The sequence below is a fragment of the Pleurodeles waltl genome, chromosome 6 (assembly GCF_031143425.1).
Source record: "Pleurodeles waltl isolate 20211129_DDA chromosome 6, aPleWal1.hap1.20221129, whole genome shotgun sequence".
NCBI lineage: Eukaryota > Metazoa > Chordata > Amphibia > Caudata > Salamandridae > Pleurodeles > Pleurodeles waltl.
The window spans coordinates 1,708,868,534-1,708,892,302 of record NC_090445.1 but is presented as its reverse complement, the minus strand read 5'-3'; the positions used below and the strand labels follow the sequence as shown (position 1 = coordinate 1,708,892,302).

Here is a 23,769-nt window from a genome sequence, read left to right as displayed (position 1 = left end):
AGACCCCCTTAATGGAGTCTCACCCATTCTTTTGGTTGGGTCTTGTAATTGCCAAGAGGGATATTGCAAAGGCATGGAACGAGGAAGCCCACCCAGGACGGGGATGGACCCCACACAGTCTCTCTATAGTTGCTCTTTGTGGGACAGCGCCCGTCTTTTAAGAGAGCCTACTGCTATACAGCGGGGGTACAAGGCCCTGTACTAGTTACATGTGGCATGTGTGTGCGTTTAGCGATGAAAACTGTTGTCTTGCTCACCCCAGGTACCCTTGTTGGAGATGGGGCCCCGAATAAATTGATTATTAGTCTGTGTAGGCTTTAGGATTAATCAGCCATCCATTAACATAATTCCGCTTTGTTATTTTACTAAATCATATTTCTGCAGCGCTTAACTAAATTTATACTTAAAACTGTCCAAAATTCAGTTTTAAATGGCTCAGCATAGAAAATTCATTCATAAGTCTGTTCATAGATTTCCATGTGTCTCTCAAATACTAGCTTGGGCATGCATGAATGTCTTCTTGCACTTTGATATCTAGAGCAGTGGTTCCCAACCTGTGGTCCGCGGACCCCCAAGGGTCCGTGACACATTCCCAGGGGGTCAGCTGGCCTGGGCTGTAAGGAAGGCACTTCTCCAGCTGGGGCCTCTGACAAACACGTGCGTGCGTGTTTTCATATTTATTACTTCCTTTGTTGAGCATTTTTAAACACACTGCAAAGCTCCTTGTACTACAAAAATAAAACCGGCAAGCTAACTCAAGTGATTAATGTATCTGCTGGAGAGAGGTGGGAGTTTTGTGCAGTGGCAGTTTTGACTCCAAGGTAGCGCAGTTGGTTAATATGCCTGTTGCAAAAAACATGTATCATGCAAAGAACAGTATTTTATGTGCATGGCACAGTGTGTTACTACTTTTGTCACAGGGATTCTTTTGTTACTGTGCAGTTCATAGTTGTAATCTAGCACAATGAGCTGTGAACTGCCATTAAAGAGCTGCATGCAAACCGCATGGCACAAATTAGAAAGTTGTTTTTTTCCTAGTATTTCATTTTCCTTATGCTCCTAAAAAAGGTTTCCTTATGTAGAAATACATTCTTATTGCTAACGCAGTGCTTCATTTGTGCTTGTTGTTTCCGGTGCTCAGCACCAGCACTTATTTTTGAGGGCTGGGGCTTATTCTTCTGCCTCAAGCATTTGCTGCGAGCAAAAGACACATATGGCAAAGACGGAGGAAAGGAAAAACGAAAAAGCATCACAAGGGAGAAAGTAAAAAGCTGCTAGAGTGAGCTGAAGTGGCAGGGAGTGGCTTTATATGGATTGAAGAGGCCCGAGATGGCTTCAGGCTTACGCTGCCTCAGTATTCTGTGTTCCAACATTTAATTGCAGTATCCACATGTCTAAGAGGAGGGCTTTGTGGACCGGCACATTTTTATTTACAAACTAAGCACTGTGCTAACGTCATCACTAATCACTGTGCTGTGTCCTGAATCCTAAGTTTGTGCTTCTCCGGACCAAGCACTCTTAGAAAATGCCTACCAGTGTGGATGCGATGCGAATCCTACACCTTGTAGTCCCCTGACACCCTACAGTGGTATGAGAGGTGCAATCAAACAAATGAAGTACATGTGATAAAGGGGCTAGGGAGAGATGAGAGGCCCTTATGGTTTACTTCCTTTCCCCTTCACTTATTTATGTGAAAAAGCTTTCTCAGATCTTGCATACCTAAAAAATAAAACCAGAAATCGCTCGGGAAATGTAGAATCTGACCTGAGGATTCACCTTTCCTAAATAAAACCAAACATTGAAAAGGTAGTTGCCGAAATGCAGCGCCAACCTTCCCAATAAAATGTTTTGATTTTTGCATATTTTTTCAATATACATTTTTTATCTTTAGTATTTGTTTGGTGTGTACTTGTTATATTTTTTGCGAATTACTGTTTTAATGTTTGAAAATTAAATTGTACAAATTGCTGGGGGTCCCCGGCTTCCAGTAATGATTCATTGGGGGTCCTCAGGAGTCAAAAGGTTGGGAACCACTGATCTAGAGTATTTTTAATGAGATTCATGTTTTGAACTACCATGCTGGGCCAAGTTAATTACTGTGATGTCCAGCTTGCATTTCAAAGCCTCTCGCTCGGCCTTTTCACAGGAACAGAGGGACAAAAGGCAGAACTCCACCACCCGTCTCACCAGGGGTTCCCTTTGAAGTCTCAGAGGGGAGAACCAAGTTTCGTAGAGTGCGTTGGTGCTGGAGCTAAGCTGAGGGGAGAGGTCTTGCCGACCAGCACTTGATTCTGCCATCTTTAAAAATCCCAAAATGCTTTGCAGGTGGGCGGGCCAGTCGGTGGGCTCCTCTCAGTAAATGTGGCATCTCTGGATTGGGTAGTGACAACCATCTTCTAGCATGGGTTTTGATGAACCCTTCCCCGAGTGTAAGGGCTTATCCTACTAGGGATGTGATGAACTCTGTCTCCAGAGACAGTGACACTGGCTTCCTGTAAAGGTTAGTCTTACTGGAGACCCCTGTGAACCCTAGCAAACCATTACAACACTACCATGACAAATGTATTGGATGAGAAGGATCCAAGAATCTTAGAAGACAAAACGCCAAGGTGTCTGCACAGTGATGGAATGAATAGCTCTGCGTAGAAGGCAGCGTAGATTGAGTGAACAGAGACAGAAATAACGTCCCTCAACCTGGAATGTATCTCCTTTCTGTCCTGAAAGAAGAACAAAACCAGCATCTTTGAGCCCAAAGCCACTTATTTTAGATCATAACTAGACTAACTGAGAAATTACAAGAAAACTTTGAGATTATCCAGTAACAAATAAACCCACACTGAAACCTACAGCTTTTCCATGGAGAAAATCAATAGGATTAGACATTCATCATCAAGTCTCCCAGTTCCACCCACTACCATTCCCCAACATCAAAAACCAACATGGTGTGGCACATCTCCGTACAGGAACGAGGAATTGGTGTGACTATCACAAATACAAAGTCATCCATTCACCTTGCAGCTTCCACCCAGTAACCTCCCATTCCTCGCTAAAATACTTGAAAGCTGCATTGCTGTTCAACCAAAGCAACACATCAGGCGTACAACCTGCAAAATATCTTCCAGTCTGATTTCAGACTGGGTTATGGAAGAGAAACAGTCATTCTTTATATCGTAGACGGTGCCATCCACGGCGAAAATGAGGGAGACTCCTGTTTGCTTGTACTGTCGGATCCTCGACCTACAATGCAATCAACAACAAAATCCTGCTAAACACTCTTGGGGAGGGGACAGAAATAAGTGGAACAGCTTTAAGCTGGTTCCCTCCTTAGACAACAGACACCACTGTGTCCAATTATCCAGGGAAATAAGCAGAACCAACCACCATGGCCCAAGGATCCATTCATTTCCCTGGTCTTTTCAGTCTGTACAAGGAACCTCTAACCACAGTCTTAAACAGGCCGGCATCTCATACCATTTCTACCGTGAGGATATGCAACATTATCCCAAAGTTGTATCTGTAGAGGATATTGATATCCTTGAACTTAAACAAATCCTGATAGTTATCCAAGCCTGGTTGTCTGTCAGTCACCTAAAGCTAAATTCTCTTAAGATGGGATTCTTCCTCATCTGACCCCCTTCAACACCTTCATGTCAGTTCAAGAATGACTAGTCCCATTAAATGCGATAGGCTGTGACCTGTAAATAACTGGATGCCTCAAATTCCCCAACATCGCCATCAACAAGAATTTGAATCTTCAAGCACACGTGAAAGAAGCATATCAGGTAGAATTCAAGTCCAACTTGGACTTCTGAAAAACATGAGACCTTATCTTTGTGGCTAAGACTTTAAACAAGTGTGCACGTTCTAGTCCTCTGCAGGCTGAAATGTGATAATGCCCTCCTTACAGGAATTCCTAGGGTGCCCCTGGCCCCATTAAGGCAGCCCTACATTTTTCACATCTTACCTCAAGAGCAAGACTCTTCGAATGCATTTCCCCGGTGCTCATTGTCCTGAACTGTCCCTGTCAAAGCTTGAAGCATCTTCAACGTAGTCTGCATTGCCCACAAAGCCCTTCATATGTCAATCCAGAATGCCAGGCTCAAATGCTCACACATCTGGGGCCCTGTGACAGAGAACGCTCAGGGGCTTAACAGGCACGCGCAGATACTTTGTACACCTCTGGTGCACTTGGGTAATACACAAGAAGCCACAGACGCTGGTGAGGCCCCTTCTGTAATACAGATGGAGCTGGTGCACATGTAGGACCAGCGATACCTCAAGGGTATTCCCACATTTGCATAGGGGCGTGGCCCCATGTAAATGAGGGAATACCTTTGCCTCTGCCCCACGCGGTATTATGGACGCAGGCACAAGGGCAAAGAAGCTTTAAGGAGCTACACTGAAAGTGCACCACAAAAAGGTAGTGCTCTGTCAGGGCGCCCCCTGATGGCAGCCCTCGGGGGGGGGGGGTCCTATGGATTCCCCAGACATCCCTGCAAAGGCATCTCTAATCCCTTTTTAAAGTGCATGTGAGTTGCTACCTGCACAGTGAAAGAGAGTGGCTTTGAACCAGTTGCTCCATATTTCACTTGCATGCGCTTCCTCCGGAGCAGCGCGAGTTCACGGTTGTGCAGGGGGCAGCGCATTCTGTGTAGTAAGGCACACTCTCCCTGCTTGTGCATGGTGCACCCGTTTAAAGATGCACCGTGCGCAAGCAGGAAAAGTGCACCCATGTGTACTAGCGCCCCTATGTGAATGCCACTCGAAGTACAACCACTCTCCGAGAACCACCTAGATCCATGAAAGAAAGAACACTCTTGCTCTTTTTCCGGAAGCTCTCCCAAAATATAGCGCATCGTGCCCGCCGAGATCCACACCAGTCCCTAGTTTGGGTCCTTTTCAAGGGAACTAAAATTCCTCTTTAACCAGAGATACCTTTATGATCCAACATCTTACCATGTCCTTGCACATTTAGACATCTGGACCCCCCCACCCCTCGGAGGGTTGCGGAATATGATCTGACCTCAGTCTGCTGCACTTTCTCAGTGGTGTGTATGACCAACTACTCCACGCTCTGAGATGGTCCCTACTCTCTGCTTTCCCCAGTAGTTTCTTCATGCTTTGGTTGAATTTTGTGCCTAATACCCAGGCCACTGTCTGAATACGTAATGTAAAGCAAGTAACTTGCAATTACACAGCAAAGCGCCCATGACACCCTGTGACCTATTTAGCATTTTAGAAATCTTTGCCAGTAAATAAATAAATTAGTAAATAAATAACTACATAAAACCTTAGTGAACCTGTTCTGGCTGGAGGTGCCCTGGGAAAGGAATACTGCAGGCTTCTGCTGTCCCTCCTGAAATTAAAGACCCCCTGGCTTTACATTTTCTTTACATCTCCCTTCAAATCTGCACGCTTATTGATTTGCCCTTCACAGACATGTTCCTGTACCGCTGGTTATTGACTGGTCAGAGGTGAGATCTGTGGGTATTCGATGCCCCTTAGAATAATTGGTTATTACTTGTACTGTTGCGATTATACCTTGCTTCACGCCACTCTTACCAAGTATGGCTAACAAAGTAAATACAACACCTGTTCATCTCTGTGAGTTGCCCGAAGAGTTTGTCTTCCTGATGTACATGTACAGGGTCCTGGCTGTGGTGGGGATGTGTTTACCATCTTGCTTTTAAAGAAGAAGAAACTTTAAATCATCTTTGGAAGCAACAAAATATTGAGTGCGCTGTCTGTAGGTGAGAGTCCCTTGGGTTTAGGCAGCAAAGCGGCCACTTTCTGACACTTGGTTCCTGCGTTCGGTGTCTTAAAAGGTATTTTCAATCAATTGTAATTTTCGGACTCGTAGCTACTGCAGTCAGCGTTCTTAGTCCCTTGAAGAGAAGTAGTTATCGAAGTGTTCATTGCTAATTATCCAGTCAAACAATCCGAAGTTATGTTAACTTGTTTCAGGGACAAGAAGAGTAAAGTTATTAGCAGCTTAGATCTATTCTGAGAAGTCTAGCAACCCCTGAGGCTTTCCCCAAGAGATCTAGTGTCCCCACTGGTCCCCCCACCCACCCCCTCTTTCTGGTGTTTTCTTGTAAGGGCTTCTTTTTAAATCTCTAATTTATTCCATCCACACCTTTGGCAGGCACAGTCTCTCTCTGGAGCCCAAACCTGAGGGAGCCCTTGGTGAAGATGTTGTGTCACCGTGGACCTGTACGGGCCCTAGCCATCGAAAAGACTGGGACGTGAGTGTATTTGTCACCATTTTGTGACTTATGATATAAACTTGTGAGCTTGTACCTTGGGGCGCGCTAAGGGTGAAAGGAGTGAGATGAACATGGAGATGATCAGACCACAGCGATAAATATTATGTGCTGATGCCTTAGAGTGATGGATGGATGGAGACAGCTGGGTGGGCGGTGCAGAACTCTCAGTTGGGAGATGTTGGATGGGGAGAGTGGATAGCACTGCAGGAGGGAAGGCGGACAAGCACATCAAAAATCGAGTGTTCACCTAGTGGAAGAAAGAAAAATGTGAAGGAGAATATATGTGTGGGTTAATCAGGAATATGAGCTGGTGGGTGGCTGTGGAGGAGCTCCCTTGACTACCAGGAGGAGAGATGGAGCGAGAATTGATCAGTGGCATGCACGGTGGAAGGTGAGAGGGTATCGTAACATGAGGAAAACTCATCTGCCCTTCCCTCCCCTCGCAGGTACATGGCCACTGCAGGCCTGGACAGGAAGCTCAAGGTGTACGATATACGCTCCTACAAGCCACTGCACACCTACCTCATCCCCGGGGGCGCTGGGCACCTCGCCTTCAGTCAGAGCGGCCTGCTGGCTGCTGCGTCCGGCAACGTTGTACAGGTACTGGGGGGTCTGGGGGTTTATGCTTAGTCTCTGCATTGCGTACAAATTCAAGGGGAAAATGCACAAACGGGGACAGATTTCCTACTTTTTGCCAGTAGTGCGCTTCGTAAGTGTGCACGGAGCAGAGCTGAGGTGCACTCCTGAGTGTCACCGGGAATATTCCACTAGCACCCAAGTACTCTTGTGCAATTCTACTTAGCGTAGACCTAAGTGATGGGGAAACAGTGCACCTTTTGTTTGTTTCATTATTTCCTTCACAGGGATAACTTTTATTCTTCTCCAAGACTGGAGGTGATCCATTGTTCCTCCCTTACTGAGAGGGCAGTTACTCCAGCCCTTTACCTGAGCGAATCTACCATTTCCAGGGAGTAAAAGGGACTGATCAGAGCATGAAAGAACAAACACATCTTCAAGTTTGTGGGAGTTCGGAGACTTACCAGGCTGATGCAGCTTCGCCTCACCCTCTTTCCACCCATTGAGTGGTTGTTGTTGCTACATGTCTCCACAGTCCTGGAAGACAAATCCGCAGTGGTAAAACCACTTATGCCTGGCAGGATTCCTTTGTGAATTTCTGGCAGGGGCAAATGAAGACTATTTCTGCCCTAAATGCAAAGTTCTGGCCAAAAATGCTTTTATGTCTTAACTTCCTAACAGTTTTATTTTGAGAGGGCTTTAGTGATTTCCTTTAATATGTGTATGCAACATCAAGCTCAACCAAGCTGTGCACTTGTTTTCACAATAAATGTAAAATGTAGCACGTAAGTTAGTTTGGTAGAGGAAAAACTACTTGAGTTTGTAGGAAAAAAAAGACATTCTTTGGCACTTTTCAAAAAATTGTTTTAAGTTGGCGGGACTGGAGTAATGTAGCAGGGTTAACTGAATGATGCAGCAAAAAAAAGCAGATTACTGTACATGATACAACACATTCTGTGGCAGAGTTATTTTGCTACTTTAAGACGCAGTAAAACTGGGAAAAGACGACCCTCATTAGTGTCATTAACACCTGAATACAGGATTCGGTAACTGTAAGGTGACCATTAATCCTTTGCAAAGCTTTCGCCGCTGTATAGCTCTGAGTGTAGCGCTTCATCATCTTGAAGACCCTGCTTTGTGCAGTGTGACTATCTCGTAAGAGTCGCTGACCTCTGTAGCCAGCTCTGTGTTTGACAGGGTTGTTCAAGTCACAGAATGGCCACCCTGTGCCCTACTCCAGACTGAGGGGAGAGCTAAGCCCAAGGGATGTTCCCAAGGCTAGCACCTGGGTAACTGTACCCCTGCTTTCTCTTTTATCTGTCTAGGTATATAAGGACATCCACCTGAAGCCGCCAAAGCAACCGTACATGACTCACGCCCTGCGGCAGGGAGTTCATGGACTGCAGTTCTGTCCCTACGAGGATGTTCTTGGCATCGGGCATGGGGAAGGCTTCACCAGCATGCTGGTTCCAGGTAAGAGGGCACCAGGCTTTCCAGTAATATCACTGCAGCCTCCCTTGTGTCAAATGCCGCTTGGCATGCTGTTGTAACATGAATGGTAAAATCTGATCAAGAGAAAAGGGTCTGAATGGATTCACACCAAATTTGGCAAAAAAGTTAGAACTTTATTCACAAAGCTTGCTGTTTGTGATCTGGTGTAAACTTAGTGTTGAAATATGGACTCAGGTAGCGCATGAGTTCTAAAGTTAGATACATCTGGAGTGTTAGTGTTTAGATATACTCTGATCGGCCACTTTATAGGGGATTCGTTAATACTGATTACTTGGTCACAACCTGAATAATATGCTGTGGCAGCCCTTACATGGTCCTGTCCTGAAAATGAATTAAATATGTAGAGGGCCAGGCTGTGCACACCCTAACTTCCAAATGACATGCCGACCCCCCCACTTGATTGGCTGACAACAACATGGACAAATAAAGCATGCTTTGTGGGTAAAGATATGGTTTTCTGTCAAATGTGGTGTAATTCTTTTTAGACATTTTCCTGCATCATCATCTAAACTTCCCTGATCATCTAAACTTCCCTGTTGAAATTTCATGGGTAAATTGCGTTTTGGGACATCCTCCCCCCTTTTTTTTCTCACCACCCCCTCTCTAGGCTGATGTTTGCCCCAGGGACCCCCATCCCCTGGGGACTAGCCTAATTATTTGTATTTGAGAGGGAGGCCTCCCTCCATATGGATGATCTTGGCCCTGGGGACCTTATTCCCTGGGGCCTGGCCATGGGAGAGCTGTTTGACAGTTCTCCCTCGCTTCAAGCAGAGTGTTTGCTGTGACTGTGGGCAGCTGTCAAAGCTGCAGCCAAGCAACAACAAACAGCTATGTCCTGGAGTTGGGCACTGTGGGACATAGCAGGATCTGGCCTGGGAGGTGGTGGTCCCTAGGCCCTCCAACAATCAATAGCCCTGGGGAGGTGAGCCAAGACCAGATAAGCCATGGGTGCTTGACAATTGAGAGGGATTCCCAATGAACATTAGAAGATCATAAAGGCGCTAATCATCATGGGGGTGGCATTGGGGGGGCTATGGCCTGGATATGGTACTTATACTATTTCCTATTTTTAGCTATGCAAAGTAGTGATACCGTTTTATCACTGTTGCTTGTCTACTGTCATTTGCTTTTAATGTATAGGGCCTAGGTGCCCCAATGTAACTGAAGGAGAAAATTCAATAAAAAGATTCTTAAAAAAAAAAAGTGCCCCCGGTGTGATGGTGGTCCACAGGGCTGTGTTGGGTGGGACACGTGGCTCTCCCCGCATAGAAATTGACCTCTTCCACCCGGGGGCTTGTAAAAGACAAGCACGGGACCCCAGCACCAGAGCTAAGGTGTCAGGGTGTTTCACTAAATGCTTCAAAAAGCTGAAAAGAAAGTTTTGACTACCTGAAATAGGGCTGTTTAGATACCCTACAAGTTCACCACAGAGTGATGAATCTGACAGAAATAGGGAGAGCACATAAGTGCAGAACATTTCAGGAACAGGCGAAGACAGTGGACACTAAACACTTGGGTTCCATCTTGTATAAATGATAACCTTGGCTGCACGACCACACAAAAGCTGAGGTCAGAAAAGATAGGAGGCTGAATGGTAACCAATGACGAATGGATGAAAGCTTCTAGTAAATCTAAAAAGGTAAAAAGAAATGTGATTTGAAGGGAGCCCATATACAAGATTCTAATCTGCTGATACAAAACACTTGAGAGCGTTAATAAGTTGGATAGTGGTTAAATGTCCCTCTGTCCGAGAGGTTGAAGAGCAGAACTTTCACTGTCCACCTACTTTGGCCCTGCCCTAAGTTCAACGGAAATTGGGAAGCTAAACTACAGGCACCCGAATCAGTATTTGACACTAATGTCCTGTTACTCCCTTTTAATGAGAAGGCAAACATCTGGCATCCGTATTATAAAGCCTTCAATGTCCAGATCCAATGTGAAGTTGGGCTTCTTGCACCTGAGGATGAAGTGTAGATTCTGGAGTCCTTGGTCTTGCCCAGAGTGTCCCATATATTGAGTGTCTCTCAAGTCAACAGAGATGAGTAGAAGTTCATTTTCTGTGGTTATTTTCCAGCCACTGACCTTCCTCTGGGATACACCTACAGTGTGTGGTCTGTAAACCACCATTGCTTGTTGTGTCCATTTTCCACACACTTACAGGAAGTGACCTAGTTCCTTTGCTCTGCAGGCAAGAGTCTGCCTGCTTTGTTACCTGCGACATAAAACCTCTGCTTAGTTCTCATACTCAGCTTTCACCGTGTCCACAGCGTGCACCTGCGAGTATAGCAGAAGAGTTGTGTGCCATGTCCTGGGTGCCGAGCCTATTTATGTGCTACTTTGATTGCTGACAGTTCTGCTCCAATTCAGCCCTTTTGTCAGCTTGTGTCTTGTAGAGGCACGAAGACGCTGCGATGAAGATAACTTGCAAAAAACACTTTCAGCATCTTTCATAGCAGCAGTTCGACCACTGTCTTTTGGGTCAAGGTTTTGAGAGCTTTCTTGTAATGAGAGCGTTGTCTGATAAGGCTACTTGGCTTGTTGTTTCGGTGATTTGTGGTTTAAAGCTGCCACTAACGAGTAAGTCGTCCCATCAGGCATAAGTATGATGGGCAAGCATGTAAAACGATAGCTTGTGTAATTCAAATTGTGCTCCTGCATGCTCATTGAAATTAGCCTTTCTCTGCACTACGTTGTAGCAACACCAGAGCCCTCAAATCTGAGTGCCGTGCGATCACTTGTACCATGCACTATAACATTTACATAGACTGCCCCTATGATAGTGTCTCCTTCCGCTACCTTGAAGGTGTCTGAGACGCCAAGTTTCATGGAAGCTCAGAGTCTGCCGGGGAGGGGAGATCCTGACAGTAGGTACTGATTAGGGAACCACCTAATTTCAGTCTACTCCAATCACGTCTGAGCACACAGGTTTCTTAGAGAAAGCAAATCTTGCCACCCAGTGCTTCCAAGTGGTTGTTAATAACCAGGTATTTGCTTTAGAGTTAGTCCCTTTACAGTTTGACTTAAGTGTTTTTTACCATGCTAGTAAGAGAACAATATCCAGTATGAAGTTGGGAGTCCCTTCGTGTTCTCCGCGGGTTCTGGCATGTGTCTAATGTAGGTATGTATGGTGAGGTTTGTGTGTGATATAATCTGCTATGCTCTGTCCATAGAATCCCTCCTCCTTCCGTCTCCTGCTTCCCTCAGTTTTTGGCAGAACATAAAAGTGAACACGCGTTCCCTCATTCTCCAGAAACAAAATGTTATTGTAACCCTGTATGCAGCGGTGATGGTCGGCATCTTTGCCCATCGTGTTCCCTTATTTCTCATTGTGCCTTCTAGAGTCCACTTACCCCCCTGCCCCCTGATGGCATCACAGGGTACTGTCTGTACCAATCTCTGATGTAGCTCTGAACAGGTGGTGCTACCCCCTGATGGCATCACAGGGTACTGTCTGTACCAATCTCTGATGTAGCTCTGAACAGGTGGTGCCTGTGATGCCTCTGCTATACAAGATATTGGGGTTCTAGTTGGGTCGTATTGCCCCGCCTAACTGCTATGTTTGCAGTTTTATGTAGTGTGAACTTGGCATTAGATTATGTTATACATTATTTTTAAGATACAAGAGATTACGCGATTGGCCTAGAATCACAGGTTATTGAACCGAGGCCTGGGTGCCCCAGTTCCAAAGTGGGAGCTCTAATCCCTAGACCACATCTCATATATTAGTATATGTTGAGCTCCAGTAGAACTATGAGACTTTTTGCTGAGAATCTGCCCAGTGTCATAGGTGAACATAAACTACTTGGTCACATCCAGCTGAATGAATAAAGTGAGAGGGAGTAGCTGAAACTGAAAAATAAATGGCAGAATCCTCATGGACGGCTCAACAAGCTTCCTCCAGGGGAGGATTCAAAAGATGTTCTGTCTGTTGTATGGGAGTGAACACAAAGAAACAAAGAAAACAGAATTCTGTAGTCATAAATCAAAATCTGCGGTACTTCATTCTACGATGAAATTATAATTTTTTACTGGCTAGCTGGTGTTTCAGAATTGTCAGCTGCTCAACATTGTCTAATAAACATAGTGCCAACAAAAAAATACTTTTACATTTTTCTTTAAGCCTCTGTGTCTCTGGGCAATATACATGCATTCAGCAACCTATAAAAAAGACACATGACATGATATGACACATGACATAGATAAATTGCACAAAGTTTTTTAGTCCTTGTCCTTTGGTGAAAGTATAAAACATGTGGATGTTTATCTTGTTATTAAGTTCATAATCCACCTGGTGGTAGTCCGGATTGCAGAGCGGGAAATGAAGAGCCCTCCATTTTACTCCTTGCATTTTAAATTAATTTGTCCATACTCCATTTCATAAACAAAAACTCCTCCAAATACAAAGGTCGATGGATTTCGCCCATTTCTAATCATGGCCTCCTCAGGACAAATGAAAGATAAGAACATATATTCCTAGAGAACAAATATACAACACAAAAAAAACTTCCAGCTTGCACGTCAAGAATTTTCAGTTCTATTAAGGACAAGGAGGTGAGGATTATGCTTCTCTCTCTTTGCAGTTTATTAAACTCAAAAACACAGCAGCCAATGATAGTTCCATTTTTCCATAAACATTTCCCATAATTCTAGATGTGACATCACAACCATATCGCCAATCATGGCACATGCCCCCATACATAGACCATATGGCGCCAAAAACTGCCCTCTTTCTTTGCCCCCTTTCTTTGCCCCAAACTGAGCGACATATCCACTGGTCTCTGAATACAGGAACGAGCAGCAGCTTCTGACTGGCATAGTCGCGCAGAAGTTCAACCAGAACAGGACCAGCAGGGTCCGAAACGCTAACAGGAAGCAATTTGCTTCAAACACCCGTTCTTCAGATTTGAATCTAGAAATAAGCGGTAATCTGCGTAACATCTTGTACGAAAGGAGAAAAACATCCAAAACACTTCAAGTCATTGGGTGGGACAACTTTAACATAATGCTCGTATAATTCCATCATGTACATAATTCAGAACAAACAATACATGAGAATCAGTAGCTGAATTATAACTGGGCGGGATAATCCTCGCCTCGGTGTCCTTAATAGAACTGAAAAGTCTTGACGCGTACGCTAGAAATGTTTTTATTCTTTGTCAGGACCAGAGGCTTCGGATTCTGCTTGTTCAAAGCTGTTGTAGGACAATGGAAGCCACATCTAAAATTGGTTTATACTAGAAGGTCCTGAAAGTAGAATGTGCTGTGCAGCCTGCTGCCTGCATTATATCCTGCAGGTGAGACCCCAAGCTAAAGGACTTTGAGGCCATAGCTGCCCGCGCTGAGTGTCTCCAAACCTGGAAGTATCAGTCACTGCTTCCAACAGAATCCACTTCACCCAATGAGCCAAAGTGGCTGATGTCACCTGGTCACCAGCTTCTGAAGAGCTATCAGGATCTGACCTCCATTACACTGGCATAGCTCTCTGGTGTGGTCTTCAAATTCGTTTAAACAATGAATGATGCATAAGTTAGGGTTGTCAGGAAAACTAGGGTAAGTAACTTGTCTAGAAAGTGTCTTAGTCCTCCAGGAGATTGAAAATGTGACGCCCTCAGGGGAATAGACTCTGCCAGAAATATCCAAGGTATGCATGTCCGAAACTCTGCTACAAGATACCAAACATAGGAGTATAGTCAGTTTAGCTGACAATTGTTTTTTGGACAAATCTGCATTGGCTAGCCATCTCGAGAGACATTTTAAAATGATATTGACATCCCATAAATGTGAATACTTAGGTAAAGGAGGGTAAGACAGACAAATTCCCATCATAACCCTTCTTACCAAAGGATGTTTGTCAACAGGACTACTGACTACGAAAGTATGATCTGCCTGATATAGCGGATCTGTAGTAATTAACCAAAACGTAGCCTAGGTCCTCGGATGCCATCTCCGCTAGGAAATTGCTCACAGAAGTAATGGGCCCCGCCAAGGGATCCTGATTCCGTGAACCAGAACCGCACCAACCCAACCATTTCCACCAGGCGGAAGCGTATTGATTTATCAGTAGAGGCTGCCCAGGATGCAGAAATAAACTGGAGACACTGAGCCGAAAGATTTGGCACAAACCACCATATCTTGAAATTTGCCAAGGCATGAGTTGCATCTTGTCCCGAAGAAGAAGAGGGTGCAGAAGGCCCACTGGATCTGCCAAAAGGTTAGGAATCTGGTGAACATGGACCCAAAAGTCTTGAGGCATTGCCATACGAACTGAGAACCAAGGCTGGGCTCTCCACAGGGGAGTGATGAGAATTAGTTCAGCTTTCTGGTGCAGAGCTTGCAGTGCTACCCTGAGAATCATTAGAAACGGAGGGAAGAACTAATGGGGCAGACCCCTCCACTGCTGCAGGAAGGTATCTGTGGCCAAAGCCATGGGATCAGGCCTCCACGAGAAAAAACAGGACAGTTGATGAGATAGGCGGGAGGCAAACAGCTCTATGTGACCCTGACCCCAACACAGTTGAAGGGCCTGAAATATTCACTGATGGAGTCTCCATTCGCTGGGATCCCTGAGGTATCTGGAGTTCCAATCAGCCACTACATTTAGTTGACCCGGAAGGTACTCTGCTGTGACTGGGATGTGGGTCTGTAGACAATACTGGAAATTGTGCCGCACCTGGCACCCCACCCCCAAAGGCTGGCGTCGGATTCCAGGATTACGTCTGGGCAAGAGCAAAAAATGGCTCTGCTGTTGCAGGCGGTCTAGCCACCACTGAAGCTCAGTTCTTGTTTCTGGAGTGAGGGTTATGAGTTCCGAGTGAGTCAGGCCACATTGTAAGTGATGGATTTTTAACCGTTGGAGGGATCTGTAGTGTTAGGTTGTTGGGAAGATCGCCTGAATGAAGGAAGCCAGAAGGCCCACAATCCTGGCTAGAATTCTCAGAGAAATCCTGTCTTTGCAGAGTGTAGTGCGGATCTCCTTTTGTATTAAGCATATCTTCTGGGCCTGAAGGGCTAGAAAAGAAGAGTCGCTCTGGAATCCGAGGAATTCCATGCGAGGAGAGGGAATCAAAGCTGATTTCTTTGCGTTGATAAGGAAGTTCGGATCTTGAAGGAGCTGAGTAGTCCATTCTAGGTCTAAGGGAGTAAGTATCCTGGGCCATGAGAAGAATGTCGTCTAGATAGACTATCATTCGAACACCCCTGGTTTGTAAAGTCTCTACCTCTAGAACTATGACCCTGGTAAAGCACTAAGGAGCAGAGGATAGGCCAAGGGGGCGAACATTGAATTGAAAACATTGGTTCTTCCACATGTAGTAGAGAAACGTTCTATTAGATGCATAAACTAGCCCTGGCTGGGTAGAAGGTATCCTTGTCGGCGACATATCGTCCGCCTGAGGTGTTGTAGTTTGATGGAGAGCCTCGTGAAAAGGCTTGGCCGGATGGGCGCCCTCGGAACCTGCCAGCCCTTGAAAGAAAGAAAAAAAAAGCGTTGGTGGAAAACCTTATTCAGGGAGGTTTGGGCCTTGTCCAAGGCCGTCGAGGTATGCACAAATTTCCGGGAGTCCTTCACAGATTTGTCACTAAGTAAGAGTCCATTGGCTAGTGGGCCTGGCTCTGCGGTAGCAAATTCTGCTAGCCTCAGATCTGTCCTTATGAGGAGAGATCATCGTTCAATGGAAATGGCGCAATTAGCGTTGCCTAATAAACATAGGGTGCATTGACCCCAGCCTGCTAGGGTGTCTGGGTCGATAGTAGAGCCTGTTTCTGTTGCCGACACTGCAGCACCTAGAATCCTTCGCATAGGACCTGCCAGGTCGAGCACCTTATCTTGGCATGATCTCCAAGATCTACTGATCTCTGTTTTGGGGTTCTTGGTGGACCGTTTGAGAAACGTAGCCACATTTGGATCTGATTCCGGAGTTAGGGCTAGTTTGTTAGGACCGGCACTCAGAGCAGAGATGGTTCCTCACATACTTATCAAAACCTTTTTGAAGTCTGTCTCAGGCATCATCACCGACTGTCAGAAGGGGTGCCCACTCTGAAGATTTGGGGTGTATCATGGCATCAAGGTGGAAGGATAATGCTGACATGGAATTGGAAGGTTCTCCGGTGAAGGCGGAGGTAGATCGTCAGTGGAGGAGCGGCATCACTTATGGGGCAAGTGGAAATGTCAGAGTCTGATGGGGGGTGGGAGTCCTCAGGAACGTCATCTGGGGGGGGAGAGGGGGAATAGGGGCAGGTTGAGCACTGGTGAAGGGTTGCGCAGAATAGTCATGGTCTGCGGAGAGTGGTTGGGATAAATGGGCCACGGTAGCAGCATGGGTCCATTCCAAAGACTGCATGGAATGCCAGCCTTTAGGACGTAGAGGCATAGGGGCTGCCTGGCCACAGCCCCTATTGTTCAAGGCGTACCTTTTTATCCATCTGACAATGGGTTGGATCGCTACTGCCGGAGCTTTGTTTACTGCTTGGGCAACAGAGGCGTTGAGGGCATGTACAGTGTCTTCTGATTGGGGTAAGTCCTCCTGGTAGAATGAGTCATCTGAGGTTTGTCTGCCTGCCATGGTTACGTTAGTAAGCAGTGGCAGTGAGGATGATCAGTACAAAAATGTTCTTAATTTTGTTATGTTACTGATACAAATAATGGAGGGGGCGGCAACCCAAGGGCAGAAGAGGCCGTCCAAGGAGACACTGAAGAGTGCAGAGGCAGCAGGAGACTGCAATCAGAGCTCTTTCTAAAGTAACAGCAAGGCCCTCAGGCACAGCTTTGTTTTTGAGTTTAATAAACAGCAATGGGAGAGAAGCATAATCCGAAGCCACCGGTCCTGATATAAAATTAAAAATACTTGTACTTGATCATACCCATTGTGCGTATTGTATTGGTGTGGCCAGACTCAGTAGAGGCCTGTTTCCACCAATCATAACTTGTGGCCCTTGGCTGAGCAGACTGTTATTAGATGTATTAAAATCAAGGCTCTGAGAATGTTGCATCAACCTCCATCCCAATATCATCCCAAAAAGAGGATCACCATTTTGTTGCTCCTGTCTGACCGGATGTCTCAATCAAAGTGTCAGTAATATCAGTGTCTTCAGCAAAGCATTGGACCTGTAGCGTGGATGCCAGCCACAGGTTTCGGACAGTATGAGAGCGAGAAATGGGGCAGGATTTGGCTAGAAGCTTTGGATGCCAGTTACCTTTCTTCAGTGGTAAAATAACACAATAGCATTAAGATTAGGAGGCAAATTGAGAAGAGGTTTTAACCTGATGGCTAAGGTAAGAACCAGTGATTCCTGATGTTTAGTGAGAGTTGTCTATGGATCACAACACTTAGATCAGAAGAGCTGTTTATCCAAGAGCATCAGGAGCTCTAAATTCTTCAAGAACTGTTAAATATTCCTTTTAAGCGACTCTAGCCTCTGCTACACGTTGGGAAAAGTAAGTCCTTGTTGCTATCGTTAATGCTGTATGACATTGTTTAGCTGCGAGAGAGAATCTTTGTTTCTAAGGAATATTTACTCCTCCGTCTTCTTTGACACATCTCATTGTGTGCTCTGCTCTTTGAGGCTGTTGCTGCAGGCCTTCCTAGAGTGTCTGACCCTGTCACTTAGAGGCATGGTGGGACTTGTGCACAGTATCTTAAAGCCGGATCTGCAGTCCGCAAGTAAGGTTATAGGCTCATACAAATTTACAGATTGATCATCTAAAATGTGTGCTGAAAGTTGAGAGTATCAGGAAAACTTACAAAAAATATTTCGTTTTTAAAATCTTCATGAAAAGGTATAGAAAATGCTGCAAAGCCTTTTGCTGTACCTCCATATAAATGAACATCTTGAATGTTGTGACATTTCATTTCACACACTTGTTTAAAATTAACAATATGTTTGTGAACTGAGAGCCAGTGTAGCTTCTTCAGGTGGTTTGTAATGTGAGCACAGGGTGGCGAGTGAGTTGGAGTGTAAGTCTGGCTGCTGCATTGTTGATGACCTCAAGATGTTTGGTGGGGTGGGCGGAGATGACCCCATAGAGAGCATTGCCGTAGTCTAGTTTGCTGATTATCAGAGCCTGGGTGACTGTTCTGAGGGTGTCGAGTAAGAGCCACTGAAAGATCTTTTTGAGGAGTTTGAGGGTACTGAATCAGTATGACGCCACAACTTTGACTTACTTGGTCGTCACAAGTTGTTTGTCCACCACTATGCGGAGGTTCCTGGCTTGATTGGCGGGTTGGGTACTTGTCCAAGTTTGGCTGCCTATCTGGCTAAAGTCCAAAGAGTGGTATCCTTTCTGAAAAGTGCCATTTCTGTTTTGAGGTGCATTTTTACCCATTGGAAAACCATTGGAACGTATAAAGTGTCCTAACCACTCACCTGTACTGCAGATATTGAACAGGATGCATGTTGAATGGTGCCCGAGTTATCTTCCCAGTCAGGTCGTAGAGCTTGTCTGGCAAGTACTTTGAGCTGGCCCTTTGGACAATTGAGAATTCAGGAACAGGACAGTTGTAGCTTACATGAACCAGTGTGAGATGGCTGGATAAGATGAATAGATCATGCAAGGGTTTTCTCAAAGTGCCATTGCCGTTGTTGTATTCAGAGTATCATTAAGGCATTAAGATCAAATCCGTTTCTGAATGGAAAAATCTGGTAGTGATGGCACAATAAAAGTACAAAGTCCTATATTTGAGTGCGTTTTTGTAAAGGGTGATGTTTCAGCGCCACTCGCGTATGTTTTGCAGGACTTGGTGTTTCATAAAGTGTGGAATTCATGAGTTTAAAATGTTTATGGCAGAGTTTTCGGCATGATCTGTCTTTGAGTTATGATACCTGAACTGGAGAGCTAGGATGTCCTTTTCTTGGTAACGTTTAACGATAAATATGAAGAGTATGCAGTTGTGTCTGAACAACGCTTTGCTACCACTTAGGAGACCAAAAACACTTTTCAAGTGACGTGTTGCTGAGGAGTTTAGTGCTATACGTGTGGGTCGAAGGTGAGCATCAGACTATTAGCTGCTCATGAACACTGCATTGAAGTAGAGCAATGTATGACGGGTAAAGTCAGGTTTGCATATAGCAACCATAGGCTTCCCAGATTTACGTTGTCTGGTACAGTAGCATGACTGGATCCATCCAGGATTAGACACCGGTGCATCCTGGGTGTGGCTTCCAACAAAGGAGATCTGTGTGGTCCATGCAGAACTGGCCTAGCACAACCCAAAGTTAACACTGTACACCACAGAAATAATTAAATCCTCCCAGAATTTACTAGGTACAAACCACACAAGCGGTTTCTACTTAAACATACGCATCTGGCTTGAGAAGTGAATAGTCTGTCATTCCCTTTAAAATCTCTCCCGCTGCACTGGTAGGTGCTAAGAGTTGATAGCGGCCAGAGGGGATTGGATGTTTAAGACCCTTCATCAGGTGATAGCAGCAATTTCTGCCCATGTCTAGGGCAGCATGGCCATCCATCTAAGCACCATTATTGCAGCTCTCATCCATGGAATACAAGAATCGATTGGTGAGAGGTGGTTTGGGCTTCAGTGAGGAATGGTGCAGCGGGAAAACGTTTTTTATTTTAAACGATCAACATATCTGCATATGCAGTTCTCCTTTCACGTCGGGCAGATGCAATATTGTTGGGATACAAAGTCAAGATTCAGTAGACCAGAAGAAGTTCCTGATGTGAGGAACGAAACATGTTGGCTGTACCCCTTATGATAAAGTGGAAATTAAAAAAAAAATAATAATACAATCCACTCAATCCTTTAAGTAAGGCAATTGAAACAGTTGAGACATATGGACTTAAGTGCACAAATAACTGCTTGATTAATAGTGGTATGTGAGCGCAGCCCCAACATAACATAAGAATAAATTAGTAATTAATATGCTTGTGATTACTCTGTTTCTTTCTGTAAGATATTACTCCGTATATTACATCTGAAATAATCATATAAGTGTTTTAGTGTAGCTCCTGTATCAGGTGATCATATATCCTAGTGCTTTGGGTTGGTGAAGTGGTTGTGGAGTGTTTTAGTATAGCTCCTGTACATCTTCATCAAGTGATCATATATCCTAGTGCTTTGGGTTGGTGAAGCGGCATTGAAGTGTTTTAGTATAGCTCCTTTAATTTGCTGCAGAAAGTAGCAGTGGATATCCCTGCAAATGTACTGTTTAGAAGTATGAAAAAATGCTTTTCAGTAGCACAATATGTTACTTTTAGGGGGATAAATCCTTTTCACCTTCACACGTTCATTGCTTGTAAATGTTTCATGCACATGTAAAATCTTTGTGGTTTGAGGTCCAGGTCTTTGTGATCCCGGCTTTGACCGTGTGACCTCACCTCCCGAGTGTGGCTCCATCCTTGTGTCCCCCCTCCTCTTTGGTGTATGCAGGACATGCCTTACATGTGCAAGCCCCTTGTGTCTGCACATGTGTAGAAGTTACTCCCTTCGTATACCCCTTGTTTCTGCCTACGTGGATTAGTCAGTTACGTCCTGTGACTGTATGTTGCACCCGCTAGTGACAAGCATGGAGCTCCAATGAATCACCGCGTGTCCTCTCAACGTGCTGCCCTGCTGCAGACCTGTTGCTTCCGCCTCCTCGTACACTGGTCTCCTCTCTTGTGTTGCAGGCGCCGGGGAGGCCAACTTCGACGCCTTGGAGAGCAATCCCTTCCAGAGCAAGAAGCAGCGCCAGGAATGGGAGGTCAAGGCTCTGCTGGAGAAGGTGAGCGGTCAGGCGGCTCCTTCGGGAGGGGAACGTCCTTCGCTTATGGGATCTCATAAACAAGCCATGAAGCCAGCGGGTCCTGCTGCGCAGGGAGTGCGTGTGGGGTGGTAGCAGGAGCTTGGTGGGCGAGACGGAGGTCTTGCTACGTGGTGGTGAGGGTTGGTCGGACGAGTCTCGGGGAGGAGAGCACATCTTGGCAGGAGTTGAGTGGAAGTTCACAGTGCATGACTGTATGGGGCTCAAAGACAGACAGGTCCCGTCTGGGGAGGTGAGGGCATGAAGCACTACGCAGAGTTTAGTGCCCGGGAAGTGGCTCACCTTGCCGAAGTGGTTTAGGACGATGATCTAGGAAGCCGTTAGTCCGCGTAAAGTAGCCCACTACTGTGATTGGGTGAAGTTTGCGATACCGGTGGCAGTCCTGGAATGACCGCACTCGTTGTGTGGCAGCAAGGACTCTGTAAAACAGGCAGGTTTGATCTGAAGGAGGGCAGCACATCTTGTCTGCAACAGGGGGCAGTGTAGAGCAGAAGGCGGGCTTTACCTTGGGGTTGGGAAAATGAGCACTGAGCAGGGTTGACCTCATGGATGGCAGGGCTCTTTGTTGTTGTGGAATGGGTGTTATGCTCACGGCAGCAGCTAGTCTGATAAGAGTCGCACTTAGTCAGGCGTTTGTGCACCAAACAATGTCACTTTAGGGGGGACGACACACCATTTCGTGATGGTCAAGTGAGGGTAGTCGACAGGACTGCAGTTAGTGTATGGAAGTGAGCGTGCCGGGTAGGCTGTCAGTGTGTGTGATACACTTAGCAGCAGTTGTCTTTAGGGGGGGGGCCTGCCCCTCCTCTTGAGGCATGGCTCCACAAGCAGGGTTTACTGAAGGGAAGTGTATGCCACTCAGTTTAGCGGTTCATCCGAGCAGCAGAGCACACTGTCAGGATAGTGGTTGGAGTATGGTGCTGGAGGCGGTGACCTTATGTCCTGGTGAAGATAGGGACGGCACCGTTCTTTGGCTGTGGTGAGGGCCTTTGGTGCAGGAGGCAGGAGTTGGACTGGGGAGGGGGCCCAGCTTGTTGTAATGGTATCTGGAGTATGACAACGCAGATGTTAGTCTAAGGAGTCCACACCGTGTCCTGGTGGCGGCTACAGTGGGTGGCAAGGGTTATGGAGGCGAGTATACCCTCTTCAGTGGTATCGCAGTGTACAGTGAACTGGGAAGCGATAAGTCAGGGGAGTTGAACACATTACTGGGTGGTGGCACCATGGTCTCCTCAAGGCAGGGGATCAGTGTAGGGAGTGAGGTGCACTTAGCCGAGGTAGCAGTCTGGCCACATTGCAACAGTCCAGCCTTGGTCTGGGGTTGGGACGCACCTTCTCAGCCGAGGTCCTTCTTCTCACGCTCTTCTTCCTCATCTCTCATAGGTGCAGCCAGAGCTCATCACACTGGACCCTCTGAAGCTCGGCGAGGTGGACTTCCTGACCATGGAGCAGAAGCACCAGGAGAAAGTGGAACGGCTGGTGAGTGCTGCACAAAAGTCATTCCGGGGCACCGGGGACAGCCAGGCAGTGGTCTTTATGGGACTCGTGACCCTTCTCTCCATCTTTGTCGATTTGTGCTCGTATATTGGCATGTAGAGATGATGGATAAGGAAATGGCAGGAGAGTTAGTTGTTCGCACTGGTTGTCCCTGGATCTCCATAATCTTCAGCGCTCTGTCATCCTCCTCTCCATCCTTGCAGACCCCTCGGGCTCACTTCTACAGGCAGCAACGGAGCCTGCTCTTGTAACTGGCTTTAAGCACTCACAGAGCACACGCTATAGATGCTCAGTCTTCTGCTCCCAGGCCCCTATATAGATCTCTTAAGCAACGTCCTTTGCTCCTGCTAGTCACGTTGCCAATTTGAGAACTCTTCTGTGTTCACCTTTTTTCATTTTGTTGAAGTCTGGGAAAATCCTTCCCTTGTGTTCATACTGTTAGAACCGTTTTTTTTTTTTAGCCTCCGCCACCAAATTATTGAAGATTGGGGTAGTCTGTCCCAAAGCTCAGCTATGCTGGGTAAGTAATAGACCCACCAGTTACATAAACACTCCTGAGTTTTATTATGGAATTCACTTTTGCGACTATACTTTAATTACAAACCTAGGACCCAGACTCCCCTATGGATCTGGTGGTACCCCCTCTCTACCTAAGATGGCTGCTTGTCGCCGTGGAAGGAGTGCACCTAGTGCCCACATTTCCCCCACATAGACATCCTGTGATTAAACGTCTCCATCAGTGTCCCTGCGCACAAGTCCGCAGGATGGTCTGTCCCAAAGCTTAAGACCAGCAGGTTAAGACTCACAGGATCTTGGGGGGGTGCCCTGGGTGAGAACGAATGGAACTAATTCTGCACTGAATAATCATCGCAAATGGAGCCACATGGTGTGCCAGAGCGTGCGGCCATTCGGGTTGATTTTGCTTCATCTCAATTAGAAAAGCTTCTTGAGAAGCAGCCCTCTGACCGCAATAGTCCATGTTAGAAAATGTTGCCAGAAGTCCTCCTAGTGACTGGAAATCACGCTAGCGCATGCCAAATTTTGCTCGCCAGCTCACATTTCTGGAGCCTTGCAGGAGGAAAATTTAAGCCATGTGGATTTTGGCAGAGTTTGATCCGGAATGCCATGTTACAGGAGTAACGCGGAGTCACCAAAGTCT

At 46.0% G+C, this 23,769-nt stretch overlaps 1 protein-coding gene across 1 annotated transcript in view; it reads left to right on the top strand.

Moving 5' to 3' along the window:
* Positions 1-23,769, top strand: part of WDR46 (WD repeat domain 46) — a 66,467-nt gene that overhangs the window by 23,099 nt on the left and 19,599 nt on the right. The window contains exons 10-14 of the mRNA XM_069241886.1: positions 6,146-6,245; positions 6,713-6,866; positions 8,168-8,315; positions 20,980-21,074; positions 22,497-22,592. Coding sequence (XP_069097987.1) covers positions 6,146-6,245; positions 6,713-6,866; positions 8,168-8,315; positions 20,980-21,074; positions 22,497-22,592 — 593 coding nt within the window. The remainder of the gene's footprint in view (positions 1-6,145; positions 6,246-6,712; positions 6,867-8,167; positions 8,316-20,979; positions 21,075-22,496; positions 22,593-23,769) is intronic.